We start from the raw sequence: 17,930 nt of genomic DNA, 5'->3' as shown, positions 1-17,930 counted from the left end.
TCACAGCTGGTAAAGTCTTTCAGTGGCTCCGGGAGCTGGGATCTGTCTCCGGTCCTGTCTCCCGACCCCCAGGCCCTCCCCAGCCACCTCTCTGGGACTGGCCACAAGCCTCAGTCTCTCATCCCTCTGTGACTTACCCCTGCAGTTCCCTCTGCTCCAACACTCCTGCTTCGCCCTCTCCTCCTTCTCCCAGGAGGCCTCAAGTCTCCCCTCAGTCATCATCCTCTAGAAGCCCTGCCCCTACTCCCTGTTGTTCCAGATCCACCATTGTCCTATTCACTGCCATCCCCCCCATCCAACCACAGGCTCACTAACAACAGGGGCTGTTGGATTCCCAGGTCCCCAGGTCCACACAGGAACTCAGAGGATTTGAATGACTAAGAGCAGCCCTGGGCCTGAACGCAGGCTCCACATCACTTCCCATGGACCACCTACTGTGTGTCTGGGGGATAACAGACCACACCCAGAAAGCACCTAGGACAAGCCAGCTCACAACAATGCTAGCTCAATAATTAATAGTACAATACTGCATCAGTTCCCATCCAGCTCAACTTACCAACCCCTTCCCCCTGCTATGATGCCTACGCCATACCCCACCCCACCTCTAGTTTCAACAAACTTCCATAAACCTCAAGCATTTTCATCACCAGTCCTCTCCGTGTGACTTCACTCCTTCCCAGGCCCTCTCCATCACCCCAAATACCCCAGGGGACCTCCCCACACCTTCCGCCTTCTGCATATTCCAGCCAAGGTACTCCTGCCCACACCCTCCAAGCAAATCCCTTTCCAGCCATATCTACCAACTTCCAGCTCCCTTAAGGAACTGAGCCTCTGGATCAACGGTGACCGAGATACTGCTCCCCACCGCAGCCTGCTAAAGTCTTAAACATCCCATGGGCATGTCCAGTTTGACCCTCCTTTGACCTTCAACCTCACACCAGCCACAGTCCCACCCCAGAGTTAGCACCTCCAAGTCATTGCACTGGTGGAACCCTTGTCTGTGGACCCCCATGAATTCTCTGTTATCCCTCCCCCACCCACCAGTCTCAGCATTGGAATTCTGGGGGCAGCGGTCAGCAGACCTGCCCTCACAGCCAGGCTGCCACCCACTAACCCAGTCAACCTAAACTTCCACTTTTCAAATCTCTTTGTAATCATTCATCGAGCTAATAGTCCAAATCCACCTAAGGCTATGAATACATGTATTCTCCCACCTGTGTAGATTCTCAGGTAGGACATACCAGAAACTAGTAACAGAGGTGGTCTCTGGGGAGGGAGTCTGGGGCCCAGGAGTGGAGACAGACTTCCTTATCCCTGGAGATCCTCTTGTATTCGTTTTTTTAACTATGTGCACATAGTTAAAAAAAACTTCACTCCCCTCCTCAAAACATGTGTGTATTATACGTGTGTGTTTATTACACATATATAATCCTACACTGGAAAGAGGGCACATAAAAGGGAGACTTACCACTGATTTTTTCTCTTTTTCATTTTCTCTACCTTTATCTAGAAAAGAAAGGAAATCAATTTTTTAACTTAGTTTTAAATAGCTCACTCTTGGGCTTCCCTGGTGGCGCAGTAGTTGAGAATCTGCCTGCCAATGCAGGGAACACAGGTTCGGGCCCTGGTCTGGGAGGATCCCACATGCCGCCGAGCAACTAGGCCCGTGAGCCACAACTACTGAGCCTGTGCGTCTGGAGCTTGTGCTCCGCAACGAGAGGTTGCGACAGTGAGAGGCCCGCGCACCGCGATGGTGGCCCCCACTTGCCACAACCAGGGAAAGCCCTCGCACAGAAACGAAGACCCAACACAGCCAAAAATAAATAAATAAATAAATTTTTTAAAAAATTAAAAAAATAGCTTACTCTTCTTTGTCCTAATTTTCTAAACCACGACAAAAACAGTAATTTTTATGCTTGCTCCCTGGCCTAAAAATGTTTTCCAGTGACACCTGGGACCCTCCCTAGGTGGACGGAGGCAGGCCTACCACTGCTATCTACCTGTGTGACACTGAAACTGCCGCCGGGGTCCTGTTGGCACGTCAGGGCCCCAACTGTGCTCAGTTTTGGTCACTTAGTATATTCTGCTTTCCATTTTCCACACATTTTATATTTATGATCCTCACTGATGGGTGTCCAGCTAGTTAAAACGCAGAGTTACCTCCACTCGTAGCTCCGGGGAAAGAGTGGTTGGCGGGTGGGCCACTGAAACCCAGGGGTGGGTTTCAGCACAGGACTCAGGCTTCTCCTGCAGGCCCGGGGCTGACATCGCGGCCCACCCACACCACAGGGGTTCTCAGGTGCCACTGAACACCCCGAAGCCAAAGAACGCCAGAACTTGGCCACAACAGGGGCTCTCACTTCTGAAGGGGAGGGTCTCCACTCCCAGCGGGAGAAACAGCGCACCGAGCCTAACGCATCCACCGCTCGCCGGCATCTCCCCCAAGGCCCAAAGAATGGGCCCAGGAACCTTGGGGGAGGGGGGTTCTTTCCGCTCTTTAGAGGGCTCCCCAGCTCCGAACAAGAGTTGGGCCCGGAGCCCCAAGGCCCCACCCGCTCCCTGCCGGCGGGCGTCTGGGACACCAGCCAGCGACCGCCCCGCCCCTCCCCCCAGGCCGACCGAGGAAATCCCGGCGCCTCGGAGAAGGGGTTTCGGGTTCAGGCAGGTTCCGCGAGCTGAGGGCGCGGAATGGGGCTGAGGGCCGCCTCCGGGACGCCAGCAAAGGGAACTGAGAGACGCGTTACCCCGAGGCCAGGCCCAACGCTGCGCCCTTGGCAACCCCGGGCTGGAGGCGGGGCTCCCGGGCCTGTCGCGGCGCAGCGCCCAGGAAGCCCAGCTCCGCAGCGTCCGCAGCAGCATTGCCCCGCGCGCGAATCCACCGGGCCTGACCTTCCTTCCGGCGCACGTCGGCGAAAGCGCGGCCCAGCGACCGGGCCCGCCTCCGCGCACCGCCTCCAGCCCCGCGCCCGCCCCGCCCTGCCGGCTCTTAAAGAGACCCCGTCTCATTTCACCCTCTCTCCGAGAAGGTGAGGGGTTCAGTTCGCCCTTTGCAGCCTGGAAATCTTCCCGCCAACGAGACGCTGTTAGAATGAACCCATGATTTGGCAAGACTCGGGGCATGGGTGGCCAATAACACCAGCGACTGGTTGGTTAATTAACTATTGGAGATTAGTTAATTGAGCATCTGTTGTATCCAGGCACCTGGCACGCAAGGTGTCATTTATTCTTCCCAACAACCGTATAGGTGGATATTGTCAATCCCATTCTCCGGGCTTAGCTGATCCTTGGAAACTTAGGTAACTCGTAAAAAGTGATCAGAAGCATTCATTAAGGGGTGGAGCTGGAATTCAAGCTCATCTATCTTGCTTCACAGCCAGCACTCTTTCCTCTGAACTTTGACATTTCCAGGGTCTGGACTGTAAATATATTAGATCCCTCAGGAAGTTATTTTAAAAAAAAACGAGAACAGGCCCCAAATGGAGTCGCTTATGCTAAGCCCCATTCACCAAACCAAGGCTTAATTATAGTTTTGGCTCTCCAGTCAATCAGGCTTCGTCTGATCAGCGCTAGTTAGGTGACCTGCCTGATAGACCCCCTGCCATGCCCTAAAGAAAAGTAACCTTGCAATAACCAACTTCCTTGTTCTCGCTCCCTTCTGCCTATAAAAGTCTTTCATTTTGTACAGCTCTTCAGAGCTCCTTTCTATGTTAGATTGGGTGTGACACTTAGCAGGATCCTGTGGGGCTCCTGGGCACAAAAGCCTTTCTATGTGCCCCATCTCTTTGATTACAGGAAATAGGCTTCATTCAGCCTCTATGACCTTCCCTAAATTCCATCTGGCATATTCAAGCAGCTGCTAATTAGGGAAGGGAGGGGATGCAAGACAAAGGAGAAACAAACAGTCAAGAGAAACAATAAAAGAAAAAGAGAGAGAGAGAGACAATTAAAAAAAAGAGAGAGAGGGAGAGAGAAACAATAGTGCAGACTTGGGGCAAGGTCCTGGCTCCCCATCAAGCGATATACACGACAGTATCTTTGAGCTGTTTTGCAGATACTGAAACCCCCATCAGATGGGAGAAGTCAATGGTTAAGGACGGTATGCTGCCCACAAGCACGCAGACCCCAGACACCTTGGAACCAGAAGGTTGATGATGCTGACTCCCACTTACCACCAACCAATCAGAAGAATGTCCAGGAGCTGATCACGCCCTCTTTGAACAATTACTGTAAACCTTCTGACTAACCTCTCCAAGTTGGGACACACAGTTTTGAGGGCATCAGCGAGCTGTGGCCCCCTTTGCCTGGCAAAGCAATAAAACTTTTCTACTTCACCCAAAACTCTGTCTCCGAGATTAATTCGGTGGCAGGGTACAGAGGCCGGATTCAACTTCAGATGCCACCCGATTTGAATCCATTTTTGTTCAAATAAAATCTTAAAAATTTTAATATGCCTCAATTTACCTTTTAACAAAGGCACAACCAACGTTCCCACTGGACAGACAACTAGGGGGTGGGGAGAAGCTGGCCTGCTTGGCTCCCCTCTAGGTCTGAGGAAACGCTGCGCGCGAACCCTGGCTTTCCGCATACCGGGGGCCACCAGTAGGTGGCGGCGGACAGGGCCAGGGTGGCTGCCGCATGTACCCAAGTGCGGGCCGAGGTGAACTGCGCATGCGCGCCGCGACGGCGGGACGCTTTCAAGAGCGGCTCGAGGCCACAGTGGCCGTTGCAGCTGTGGCGTGAGGCCTGGCAGAGCTGTCCGCTGAGGAGGGGAACTGACGGAGAAGTGCTGCTGCTGGGTCTTTAGGCGAGATGCCGACGGTGAAGCTGAAACCGAGGCACCGCCCCTTCTGCTTCAGCGTGAATGGCCACGTGAAGATGCTGCGGCTGGTGAGGGCGGGGCCTCGGGGTGAGGGACGGTGTCCCAGCGCGCTCCCCCGCAGGGAGGTAGGGCTGCAAAGCATGAAGCCGATGCCCTGTCCTCTCTTTCAACCTTGTTGAACCTCTGTCAAGGCCTTCCTAGAGGCAAGGCATTTCGCTCTGCACCCTGAGGGTAGGAGGAGAGAAATAGGGCGCTGTCCTCCCCCATCAGGGGCTTTACGGACTCACTCATAAAGCAAAATCCGCACACCTACATGAATGGCCCACACTTGGACCCACAAACCAGGTACCCAGGTTACCAGGGGAGGCAGCTGCAGTTGTACCACTCAGATGCCAACAAGATTAAAAACAAAAACAAAAGCACCGAGGGGTTTCAGTGGATGCTGTGTTTACTTGCTAGAACTCAGTAGTTTTGATGTGAGTGAGCTCAAGGCTGATATAGTCCAGAGCAAGGACGGTGGAACTCCTGGTTCCTGGGGTGTCAGACATGCCAGGAGCATTGCAGCCAGTTCTGGCAGAGGTTGGGAGAGAATGAATCGTCATTTGGAGGAAGGCGACCTGGCTAGTTAGAGAAGAGGAAATTATCATAAGAGAATATGTTGAAGGAATTCAAGAAGAGAAAAGGGGAAGGAAAAAAATAATTCTTAAAATTTAAAGAGGCGACATATAAGGAGAGGAGGTGGAAAGTTAGAGGTTACAGGGAAACATTCCTGCTTATTATGAGGAAGAATTTTTTATTGGGAAAGTTGCCAAAATTAAGTGGCCACTTGGGAAGGCAGTACATTCCCAGACAGAAAAGGTAGCAGGCGCAGATGAGCACTTCGCATGTTGTGATGGCGATTTCAGCTTCAGGTGAGTGGGCAGAACAAACTGCACGCAAGGTCCTTCTCACACCAAAGTCTGTGATTCTGAGAAATAACTATGACGTAATGCAAGTCAGAATGCATGAAAGAAGTTTAGAAAACTACTCTGGAGTTCAGAAAACGGAGAGATTAGCTTGGGTTGGAAGTAAATAATCAGGAAAGAAGTGACCTGAGGGTCTGGGGTTTTATGCCAGGTACTGAAAGCTTTGGAACACTGGAGGAGAAATGGGATTTTGTGAGAAAGGTTCCATTTTTTTAAATATAATTATAAATCTTTATTATCATTTGTATATGCTTCAAAGTATTCTATAGTGTGAATGAAACACATTTATCATTCCTCTATTTCTGGTTTTATAGTCTCCAGAAAGGTTTCATTTTTGATATATTAATTCCCTCAACAAAACTTTGAATACTTAATGTATTCCCAGCCCTGAGTTAGGACTTGAAACAACAAAGACACCCAAGACAAAAGTCCCTGACTATGGAGTCCTTCAGTTTAGTCAGAGAGAGGCACACAAGCAGATAGCTGTGATGTGTGACAGGATGAAGTTAGAGCACAGAGTGAGGCATCTAACCAAGGAGGTGTCAGGAAACGTCCTAGGGGGACATTGGGTAGGGTTTAAGGGACAGCCACCTGAGCAAAGGCGTGGAGGCAAAAAAAAAAAAAAAAAAAACCCAGCATGATTTATGAGCAAACCATAAGAAGTTGAGTTTTACCTTATTTTTTTCAGCCAACAGATATTTATTGAAAGCCTGCCATGTGCCAGGCACTGTTCCAGGCTCTTGGGAGATATCAGGGGACAAAGCAAAGATCCCTGTCCACATGGAGTTTACATATTGGGGTGGGAGGGCAGGGAAGACAAACAATAAACACAATAAATAAATAAATGGTGTAATATTCTAGAAGGGAGTAAGTGCTGTGGAACAAAGAAAACTAAAGCCAGCTAAGAGAGTGTAAGGGAAGGTAGGGTTGGAGAGGAAGATTGCAGGAATAGAATGGTCAAGTTAGGCCTTGTTGAGGTGACTTCTGAGCAAAGCGTTGAGTGAGATGAGGGAGTTAAGCTATGAATATCTGAAGGAAGAGTGTTTTAGGCAAAGGAAAATCCAGTACAATGACCCTATGGCAGGAGTGTACCTGAAGGGTTCAAGGAAAAGCAAGGAAACCAGTATAGTGGGAGTGGACTGACATAGGGGCACAGTGGGAGATGAAGAAGGTTTTGAGTAAAGTTGTATATGATCTGACTAACATTTTTAAAAACTACACCAGCTGATATGTTGACAATAGATTGGGAGGTGGGGGCTGGTGGGGACAGGAGGATTCCTGCAGAGGCAAGGGTAGAAAAAAAGGAGATGAGTTGGGGCTATTGCAGTAATCTGGGCAAGAGATGATAGCGGCTCAGACCAGGCTGTTAGTGGAGTAGGCTATAAGAAATGATCACATTTCGGATATATTTTGAAAGTAACCCCAACAAGATTTGCTGATGAACCAGATGTGGTGTGAGAGAGGGAGGAGTCCAACATCACTCCAAAGTTTTTGGCCTAAGTAGCTGGAAGAATGGAGTTGCCATCCACTGAAAGCCTGTGGGTGAAGTAAATGTAGGCAGAGGATCAGAAGTTCAATTTTGGATTTCACTTTAGAGATGTCTATTAGACATTCAAGTGGCAATACTGAACAGGCATTTGGAATATACAAGACTGGATTTTAGGAGAGAGATTGGCACTGCAGAAATAGAAGTACTTAAAGTCACAAGACTGATGAGATCATCAAGAGATGAGTGTACATAGAGTGGAGAAGAGGACCATGGTTGGAGCCCCAGAACACTTCAACATTAAGAGATTGGGGAGGGACTTCCCTCGTGGCGCAGTGGTTAAGAATCCGCCTGCCAATGCAGGGGACACGGGTTCGAGCCCTAGTCCGGGAAGATCCCACATGCCACGGAGCAACTAAGCCCGTGCGCCACAACTACTGAGCCCACGTGCCACAACTACTGAAGCCCGCGTGCCTAGAGCCCGTGCTCCACAACAAGAGAAGCCACCGCAATGAGAAGCCCAGACACCAAAACGAAGAGTAGCCCCCGCTCACTATAACTAGAGAAAGCCCGCGCGCAGCCAAAAATATAAATTAATTAATTAAAAAAAAAGAGAGATTGGAGAGAGAAGGAGGAATCAGCAAAGAAGAATGAGAAAGCACAATTAGGGAGGCAGGAGAAACTAAAAGTATGGTGTCCTAGAAGCCAAATGAAAACTCTCTCGACGGAATGATCAACTGTGTCAAATACTGATGATAGTTCAAGTAAGATGAGGACTGAGAATTGAGCATTGGAATTATCCTGTGGATAAATTGTGAACAACTCTTTGTTAGAGAAGTAGACAGGAGCTGAGTCATGGAAGACTTTGAATACCATGGTGAAGGTAGGCTCTATTCTAAAAACCATGGGGAGCCATTGAAGAGTTTTAAATAGGTGAAGAATTGCACACATTTTTATTTTAGAAATTTTACTGTAACATATTTGTCATGGTAATTCAAGGAAAAGATACTGAAGGGCAGTGGTTTTAGGGACAAAGTGGATTCCCAAAATGCTTAAGCATTAAGTCAGCAGGACCCGATGATTGGTCAGTTGTAAGGAGTAAGTTGGAGCGGTGATCTTAAGTTTCCAGGGGCAGGTGAAAAGATAGATGGTCATATCACCAATTAAGATAGTGAATACAGGAGGAAGGAGCAAGGTGACAGTTTTGCACACGGTGAATTAAAGATTCTAAATGGCTATTTATGTGTGAGATGTTGAGGATAGACCTGGGACAGAGACCCAGATTTGTTGAGTGGGTTGTGGACAGAATCTAAAGGAATGCCATCATTTTAAAGAGATGGGCAAAAGGAAACCCACCGAGAGAATAGTTTCAGAGGTATAAGAACTAGAAAAGGTGACATGGGAGCCAAGGAGTAGAAAAGTAGGAAAAAGCCAATGGCAGATAAGTCATGGGGGTCTAATAGGATAAGGATTGAAAAATGTTTGTTAAATTTAGTAATTTTGCAATCATTGATGATCTTGGCAAAAGCAGTCTACATAGAGTGGTGAAGAAATGTTTGAGGTATTAGTGGAATATTTAAAAGCTAACTGAAAACAAAAGCCAGGAGTTAGGAAAGATATGAGCTGTTAGTATGGATTAGGGGAGAACCCAGTGTGACTGAAATCGTGGGAACTGTTAAGAAAATGGATTGATCACCAGTGCCAAATTCCAAGGTTACAGAAGATGCGGACTGAAAAAGTGACCCTTGATTTCATAACCCATGAACTCAAGACCCTGGTTCAGTAAAGTAAATGAAGTGATTTGAGATGACATTTGCTGATGGTAATTATATTAATTATAAAGAATGAGTTATTTAGTAACTAGTTATATTTACTGTGTAAGCAAACTAACCAATTTAGAAGTTTAAAGGTAAGCTACTTTTATACTAATAAAGTAATTGAAAGAATTATGAATAAGTAGCCTATATAGATCTAAGGTTAAAAAGAGAATGTGGATGCTGACAGACTGATCATAAAAGTCTAGCCAGGGAAGACTCTTGACAAAACCATTTTCCAAGAACACAGAGACTTTGGATAGAGCTGTATCTCCTAAGAACATCATGACATTGACAGACCCCCAGCTTATTTTTTCCTTTAAGTCACTTTTCATTTCTGTTTTCTATATCTTCATTTGGAAATGAGGAGATTGGATTAGATTAATAATCTTCAAGGGTTTTTTTTCCACTTAAGTTTTTGTTAATTCTGATTGCATTATGTTTAGATAAGAGGAAGTGTGTTAAAAAGTGAAGCATCAGAATTGTTGGGGTTTTTTTTTTTTTCCTTTTCTTCCTCACAGGATTCTTTAGAGAATTGTTTTTCTCTGACAATTTGTTTTCAACTTTCCTCCCCAGTATTTTTCATGGCAACATTCTAAGTTTAAATTTGACAGCAGATTCCAGATTGGTAAGAGTTAAGGAGTGATGAGTGGATGATAAGGAATTATATCAGCCAGTATACAGACTTTTTGGAGAAGCATTACAGGGCGAAGTAGAAAATGGGAATTTCTGTGGGGAGCAGGGTGAAAGGAAGGTATGTGTGTTTTAAGAGAAGATAACCTTAGATATGTTTAGAGGATGGTGAGGAAAGGAACTAGTGGAGGAGGAGAGATTGAAGGTACGAGAGGGAAAAGGAGATATTTAGTGGAAAAAGATCAAGGGAACAGATGTGGGAAGTGATGGTATTGGGTATACAAGCGGAGTAATAGACTTAAAACAGAGAGGGATACCTAGTTCTCTAAAACACAAAGAGACGTCAACATCCATACATTTTAGTCTTCCTCTTTTAGATGTGTGTGTATATGGAAGAAACCCATTATTTCGTTATTTTAGAAATGATCATTTTTACAGCTTAAACTTGTATTCAATAATCACTGACTAAATCATGTTTTTTTTTCCTATAGGCGCTAACTGTGACATCTATGACCCTTTTTATCATCGCACAAGCCCCAGAGCCATACATTGTTGTCACTGGATTTGAAGTCACTGTTACTTTCTTTTTCATAGTTTTATATATACTCAGACTTGATCAATTAATTAACTGTATATTTTGGCCTTTGCTTGTAAGTGTTCAGTTTCACTGTTAAAGTTAACTACTTTTTCCTGCCATAGAAAGACATTTTAATAAACTCTCTTCTTTAGTTTTCTTAAGCCTTTAAGGAATCTCTGACAGGCTTAGGAAGGAGGAACTCTACCCACTGCTAATGTGCTCTGGGGAGATTCTCAGGGAACCAGGGCAGCCACGGAGCATAAATTCTCCTCTGAGCTCTATCTATCAGTAGATGTGGCTGACCTTTCAGACCTATCTTTCTAAGGAGAATTCACGTAGGTGTAGATCTTCAAAAGAAATTTAAATTCAAGATCATGGTTAATGAAATTATACGGCATTCTTAATCTTTACCTCCTTTTTAAATGCACGTTGATATGACCTCAAAATTGGGGAATAGAAATGGAGACAGATACACAAGTGTCTACATCTTACACATCCCTGATCACTAAATGGAAAATCAAAATAATTTAGAGGCTAAATAAAACACAACATTTTCTTACTTCAAAATGTCTGTTGGGCCTCCCTAGTGGCGCAGTGGTTGAGAGTCCGCCTGCCGATGCAGGGGACACGGGTTCGTGCCCCGGTCCGGGAAGATCCCACATGCCGCGGAGCGGCTGGGCCCGTGAGCCATGGCCGCTGAGCCTGCGCGTCCCGAGCCTGTGCTCAGCAACGGGAAAGGCCACAACAGTGAGAGGCCCGTGTACCGGAAAAAATGTCTGTAATCATTAATGCCACATAATTTTTAACTCATCTTGTAGAACCTTATTTAGTAGCATATGGACTTTACCTGCCATACTCACAGCATTAGGAATAACTGCCCAGTGGAATGCCCAGATGGCCTGGAAACTTTCAAAATAGGCAAGTTGAAGATACTAACTAAGGGATACTTGGCCCTTCAGCCTGGACCATAAGCTGGTTCTAGGAAGGACTGAGTGACTTCACTGCTCCTCTTTCAAGTCTTATCCCCAGAATCCTATGTCCATAGGTCTCCTTTCTGAGACCCCTGCTGCCCTTCCACCCTTTGGCTGGACTGGTGAAAGCACTTGTCTCATCCTCTTGGATTCCAGAGTGCTGATATCCAAGCTGATAACCCGTATTAAGAAGAGAGGACTTTAGAGCTATTCTCAAACCATAAGCATCCCTTAAAGTGGTGCCTCCTGGAACCACTTTTGAAGACCAACGATGAGCATTTCAGACTAATCACAAGCTGAGCAAGTCCCCAGAGTGGAAGGCTGGGAAATAGATAGGATCTTCATGGCGCCTCTCCAAAATCCTCCTTGATCTACACTTTGGAGCTGGACCTGACTGCAGTATAAGGTCTGGGACAAGAGATTACAAAGCCTTCCTCAGTTGGCCCTCAGGGTATGTGATACCATTTAGTGGCAGAAAGGACGAAGCTAAATTATCCCAAGGATTTCTTCAAGGAGATGATGAACATGGTCCACATCCTGTTAATCTTGTACCCAAAAAGTCGCATAGTTGCTCTTCACACTCTGCTTTTCCAAAGTTAATGAAACTAACACATTTTAGCATTTATTTTTCCTCAAACTGTAGTAATTCTCTGCAGCTTCTTACACGTCCCAGTAATAAACTTGGAGTCCTAAAGTTAACAGAACACACTGAGAAGGAGCATGGCCTATGTATAGCATGTCTCCAAATCTCTGAGGCTCACACCTGGCTGATACTGTACTCTTAGAAATGGTGCTATATTGGTCAACTAAGTTATTACTCCATCATGAAACCCAGATTCCTCTATGCTCTTGATCTCATGAAATCATTTATTCAACAAATATTAAGTATCTGCTAATCCCAGATTCTATACTAGCTTCTTCGATAAAACAAGACACAAATCTTGCACCTGAGAAACTTTCAATGTAGCCAGAAAGTAAGATAGGTGAGCAATCCGGTATAACAGGTGCTGTGACAGGTGTATACCCGGATGGTGTGGAAGGGAAGGGGACCAAGTCATAACAGGCTTGCCTGAGGAAAACTACGCCTGCGTTGAGGGCTGGAGGATGAAAAGTAGTTAGCCAACTGATATGGGACTGAGAGAGCTTTCCCAGTACAGGGAGCAGTGTGTGTGAGGGTCTAGGGGGAGAAAGAGCTGGACCCTCAAGGACCTGCAGGAGTTCTGAGTGGCTGTGAAGAAGAGAGGGGCAAGAGTGGAGGTTTGAAAGGCAGTAGGAGGTCAGAGCATGCAAGGCTTTGAATGCCCTGAGTTTTAATCCAAAGGCTGCTGGAACCTTTGGGAGGTTTTTAAGTAGGAGAGCGACATGATTAGCTCATATCTGAGGAGATCGCTGCTGGCAGTGTCGATAATGGCTTGAAGAGGAGCAAAACTAGAGTTAGGTCTCAGAGACCGCTTAAAAGTCTCTTATCCTAATCCAGACGTGGAAATGAGAAAGGCCTAAATTAAGGTTAAAACGGTAGCTGGTGAGAAAAAGTGTTGATGAAAACTGCTAGGACTGGGTAACAGGAAAATCAAGGATAGCTGCCATTTAAAGAACTGTCTTAAGAGGGTAATGAGACAGGAAGTATAGGAGGAAGGACAGCTTTAAGGAAGGGCCAAGGAGAGTGGTATGTAATGAGTTCAGTCTGAGACATGGAAGGTTTTAGTTGCTTATGGGGTATTCAGGGAAACGTTCAGGTCTGAAGCTTAGGGGAGAGAAGTCAGAGCTGCAGCTTTGGGAGTCATCACCTCGTGATGGTAGATGAGCTCTGGGAGAAGGGCTCGGAGGGAGAGTAGAGGACGATAAGGCAAGACTGGGAAATACCAACATCTGGCGTGGAAAGGAGGAGTGGCCTGAGAAGGACAGGAGAGGACCCAAGGGAGACCCATGTCCCAGAAGCCAAGAGAAGAGAGCATTTCAAGAAGAAAGAAGGGGTGAATAATGTCACAGGTAAAGGAAGTAAGCCCAGAAAAAAAAAAAATCTATATTTACTGACTGTATTAATAGAGGCCCCCCAGTGGCCTTTCCCAGAGTGGTTTGCCTCGAATGGACAGGTGACAGCAAAGCAGTGGGATTGTTAGACTGAGCAGGGAAGGACACAGCTGTAACTAGAGGGGCCACCACTGAGTTGAGGAAACCTGGCCAGGGACAAAGGAGGGTAATAAACAGTGAGGTCCCAGCAGAGTGGTTGATGGGAATGGGGCCAGAGCACAGCTGGAGAAGTTGTCTGTGGCTCTTTCACTATAACAAAAGTGAAGGACACAAAGATGCCTGAAGATTCCAATTAATCTGTAGGTGGGGAAGAGGTAACCTGTAAATACTTCTATCTGATGGCCACTGTCTTCACTGATTAGGAAAGAGCTTGGTCATCTGCACACAGATGTGTCATTGTCCCAAAGTTGCAGTAACTAACACAGTTTGTAGAGCAGGCTTCCTCTGACTGTTCCCCTCAAGTGCTCCAGGGACAGAAAACACACAAAGTGAGCCAACCCAGGGCTTTGTGGTGATATGGAAGTACAGGCTCAAAATTTCTGTGACATCTCCATTTTTGTAATAAAATTTATATTCTACTCCATGGCATACTGATGTTTGGTTTTAAAAGAAAAGCAATGCTTTAAACCACCATTAAGGATCACTGATGTTCTGGGGCAGGTGCATCCTTTTTGTCCCCCCCGTGATTCTCTGCACTCCCTAGAACACCATTTTTATCTGAAGCCATTCACATACACTTAGCCAAATTACTAACAGGAGGCAGGGCTGCCTGTCTGAAGCAGAGGTGTGGTCTATTGCCTTGAAGCAGAGAAAAATACCCAGCACAGAGGAGCATTAACCTAGAACTCACTATCTCCTGCAAATGAGGACTTTTTTCTGCCTAAGTGTATCTAATCTTACCCTGTCCCTGTTGAACCTCTTCCTATTTTCTTTGTAATAACCGCTTTCCTAAGTTACCAGAGTTTTGAAGTTTGATATTTCTGTGTTAACAATTCCTTCTTGCTACCGTTGTCTGCAAATATACATAAACCTTTCCAGAATAAAGACAATTTAACTTTCCCACAGTTTACATCCATTCAAAATGTAAGCTGCACCTCTTAAAGCCACAGTTCAGAATGAAAGTGCTTCATTTCAGGCAATTATTAAATGAATGAGCTACATCATCAAAAAATAATTGCATAATTGGCCAGCTGTTGCATACAGATACGTGGGAGCTTTTTCCCGAAAATTACCACTTTCTCCAGCTCTAAGTTTTATTAATTGCATTTGGAGTAACATTATAAAGTTGTTTATTTTATGGTGTAGAGCACTCCACACTTTCTCTTATATTATTAAAATTCAGCATCCTGACTTCCCAGTGTACCATTCTACTTTAAACGTTCCGCATAATACGTCATCCACTCCTAACCAGATGAGTTCTCCCTCCAACTACATTTAAATAAAAAAGACATAAGCCTGTTAAGGAGTTAAATGATTGGTGTATCATAGGATAAGAGACCCATTAGGCATCATTACAGGCCAAATACAATATATGTGATATTTTACTGCAGCAGTTTGACTTCCTAAAACTAAATAAAACTATTTAAACTAAATAAATTTGTTTAATAAAATAGAACTTTCGAAATCTTTAGGGAGCTGATTCATTTTGTTGGTGATCTTCATGTAAAGCTGACCTTTCTATTCTGTGTTTTCAGGATATTATCAACTCAGTGGTTACAGCAGTATTCATGATAGTTATATCTGTGTTGGCACTGATCCCAGAAACCACAACATACATAGTCCTTGGAGGGGTAAGTGGAGGTCTTTCTGGTTTCTTCCTTCAGGTTCAATCAGAATTCAAATGTACTTGAAGAATAAATACAAGAACAGAAAGCTAGACTGTATTCATCCTTGAGGCTTCTATACCAGTACACAGTACCTAATGGCTTAATACTTCTGTGTGTGAACACGTGCCCTGATTAATGTCAAGGAAGATGATTTCACGCTAAAATTGAAGTTAACCAAATAAAGAGATTCCTCCATGTTTCTCATAGATAGGTAGGGCTAGACTAGACTGAGAAAAGCTACTGGAATCAGTTACAGAACTAAACTCTCAGAAACCTGATGTCAAGAATAAAACAAACCATGGATGAATTTCAGAGCTCTCCCTTTTCAAGAAGAGGATACATCCCACTTGCTAATGTGAGACAGACTGTTCTGAGCTCAGTTACTTCTTGTCCAGATCCTGCTTCAGATGGAATTTAATAGATGTGTCATCGTAAGGGAATGGTGGTAGGAAGCCTTGTAACTGAAGGATTATTTTGAACACTGCTTGAAGAGAAGCAAATCAGTTTAATTTGGAAGGCAAGCCCAAACAAACGAAGAGTCAAGTAATTTAGTTACAGTTCCATCTGATATTCTTTTTAGATTTCTTACAGGGGGTTCAAAATCATTTGGCTTTTCTAGGTTCTGATCTAGAGAAGTGAATTATTAAGTTCTTCTTAAATAAATCTCCCTCCTACTTCCTTGTCTTTTCATAGTATGGGCCACTTAGGAGAACTGGCCACATATGTCAGAACCCATGGCTTTTCAACTCCTTCATTAGGCCCAAAGCAACTTCATGAGGGATGGGAATTACTCTAGAAATGACATAGTGCTGTAACAGCAATCTCTCCTAGTTGTCTTTAAAGATAATTATGGAGAAAGAGGGATGAGGCATAGAGTTTACTTTCACTCACTTATTTACTCATTCACTCATTGATTCATTCTTTAAGTGCACTTCGGTAGGTGCTGACAAAGTATAGAGCCACAAGCCACAGGTGGCTATTGGGCGCTGGAAATGCGGCTGGTCTGAACTGAGATGAGCTGTAAGTGTAAAATACACACTGGATTTCAAAGACTTGCTACCCCCAAAAGAGTGTAGAATTTATAATTTTATTATATTGATGACATGTTAAAAATACATTCTTTTGGATGTATCAGGCTAAATAAAATATATTATTAAAATTAATTTCACTTGTTTTTTTCTTTACTTTTTAATGTGGCAATTAGAAAATTTTAAGTGAATCATGTGGCTTACATTGGTGACTCACATTATATTTCGTTTAGACAGCTCTGGACTAGAATGTAAGCCCTATCCTCAAGTTGCTTAGAGCCTAATACAGGAGACAAAAGTGCAAGCAGCTGTGTCTGAGCTGTTACCAGAGTACTGTGGGGCACAGAGAAGAGGAAGCAGCTACCTCTCTCCAGCAGTGGAATTGTGGTTTGCCAGAACTAAAGGGGAGGAAACGGGGATGGTTCCAGGTGGAGGAGCCAGCAACATGCTGTGTACCAGAGTCATGAAAGCACCGGTAGGAGGTATGTAGCGTGGTCAGAACCTAGGAAGCTGCGTTTGAGATTCAGGATGGAAAAGGAACAGTGTCTGAAGCCAGAAAGCCAGATTTCTTGGCAGTTGGATGGAGCTGGTGAAATAACACTGACATCCCCTTTCTCCAGCCCCGGCACCAGTTCTCAAACAGCCATCAGAGTACCTAAAGACCATGTTCTAGTTTATTCCCTTTACTTCAGTTTTGTTTTCCTGAGGCCTATTTAGAATCCCACCCCTTAAGTGGATGTAGCCCGGCCTTTGAGAGTTCACTTTGGGTCATCTTATCACTCCATTTCTCCAAATCTCTTATCACAGCTACTATCACCATGGTTAAAGCTTGAGCTGGTGTTAACCTGACCTTTTCTCCAGTACAGTTTGCAGTAGGAAAGTCAAACAGTTGATCATTGGGTATAGAAATGTTGATTAGTAACTAAGTATCATCGGCAGGGCTTTAAACAGTATATCCAGGAGCATGTCAAGAGATCCAGACAAGTATTGGTTTCAGAGCCCACACCACCTCAGTATTGTTTCTGCTCACTTAAATTACCTTTCCCTTTCTCTAGGAAGGTACTGGGAAAACTTGGGAATGAGAATAAAATGATCTCTGAAGTCTCTTCCCATTTTAGTATTAGGTGACAGCGTAGGGAGCAATCCTGGTGCCCTCGCAGGAGAGGAAGCCGGTGGGCAGACCACTTAAAACCTGTGTGACCATGGCCACAGCAGTGACACTGTGTCTTTGTTTCAGGTGTTTGGACTCGTGGCCTCGGTGCTCTCTATTGCCGACGGGGCCCTCATTTACCGGAAGCTGCTGTTTAATCCAAGTGGTCCTTATCAGAAAAGTGCTGTTCATGACAAACTATAAGTTTTGTAAATTTATATTCCTTTTTAGTTGATGCTAATTATTAAACATATCTCTTTATTCTAACACATATTTTCTGCAGTTCTCATTTTAATCTCTATATGGGAGCTGGAAGAAGAGATTTAGGAGCTGTGGGCCCAGCGCTGAACTTTCAAGGGAGCGCTCGAGCGCCTCAATCTTATGGGATCTGGTTTTCCTGTTCCTGGGCCCGGGAGGCAGAGGAGAAAGCGCCGGGAGCGCCCGAAATGGTCTTCAGAGCCCGCTCCCCGGCTGGCTGGCAGCACGGAGGTGGTGGCGTTGAGGGGACCTTGAGTGCCCAGGCTAGGCAGCGGCGTCGCATCCCAGTGGCTACGAGGGCGGCTGAAGGGCTTGGTTTGTCTGCCGGCAGCCAGAGCTGACTGCGCGCGAGGGAGAGGCGGCCGGCAGCCG

General features: G+C 45.4%; 2 protein-coding genes across 4 annotated transcripts in view; one reads left to right on the top strand and one right to left on the bottom strand.

The window, feature by feature from the left end:
- The window catches only part of LOC109550088 (thymidine kinase 2, mitochondrial), an 886,444-nt gene extending 883,566 nt beyond the window's left edge, over window positions 1–2,878 (bottom strand). For both annotated transcript variants that reach the window (XM_073796974.1, XM_033845179.2), the window contains exons 1-2: window positions 2,745–2,878; window positions 1,469–1,506 (exon numbers count right to left, since the gene is read on the bottom strand). In XM_073796974.1, the coding sequence (XP_073653075.1) occupies window positions 1,469–1,506; window positions 2,745–2,859 (153 nt within the window). In that variant the 5' untranslated portion in view covers window positions 2,860–2,878. The remainder of the gene's footprint in view (window positions 1–1,468; window positions 1,507–2,744) is intronic.
- Window positions 2,879–4,702: 1,824 nt separating this feature from the next.
- On the top strand, window positions 4,703–17,560 carry CKLF (chemokine like factor). 2 transcript variants are annotated; one of them, XM_004318045.4, is made up of 4 exons: window positions 4,703–4,887; window positions 10,209–10,367; window positions 14,991–15,086; window positions 17,388–17,560. In XM_004318045.4, exons 1-4 carry the CDS (start codon window positions 4,810–4,812, stop codon window positions 17,502–17,504), a joined length of 450 nt encoding a protein of 149 aa, XP_004318093.1. In that variant the 5' UTR covers window positions 4,703–4,809; the 3' UTR covers window positions 17,505–17,560. The 2 variants fall into 2 exon arrangements, with proteins under 2 accessions (XP_004318093.1, XP_073653078.1); XM_073796977.1 differs by lacking the exon at window positions 10,209–10,367.
- The last annotated feature ends 370 nt before the right edge of the window (window positions 17,561–17,930 follow it).

Source organism: Tursiops truncatus, chromosome 19 (genome assembly GCF_011762595.2).
Source record: "Tursiops truncatus isolate mTurTru1 chromosome 19, mTurTru1.mat.Y, whole genome shotgun sequence".
NCBI lineage: Eukaryota > Metazoa > Chordata > Mammalia > Artiodactyla > Delphinidae > Tursiops > Tursiops truncatus.
This window is presented reverse-complemented; position numbering and strand designations above follow the sequence as displayed.

What these genes read in the sequence shown, in the direction of transcription:
- CKLF (XM_004318045.4), top strand. Translation starts at nt 4,810, where the DNA reads ATGCCGACGGTGAAGCTGAAACCGAGGCACCGCCCCTTCTGCTTCAGC. An exon ending in ACGTGAAGATGCTGCGGCTG is followed by an intron (nt 4,888 to 10,208) that starts GTGAGGGCGGGG and finishes TTTTTCCTATAG; the next exon opens with GCGCTAACTGTGACATCTAT. An exon ending in CATACATAGTCCTTGGAGGG is followed by an intron (nt 15,087 to 17,387) that starts GTAAGTGGAGGT and finishes TCTTTGTTTCAG; the next exon opens with GTGTTTGGACTCGTGGCCTC.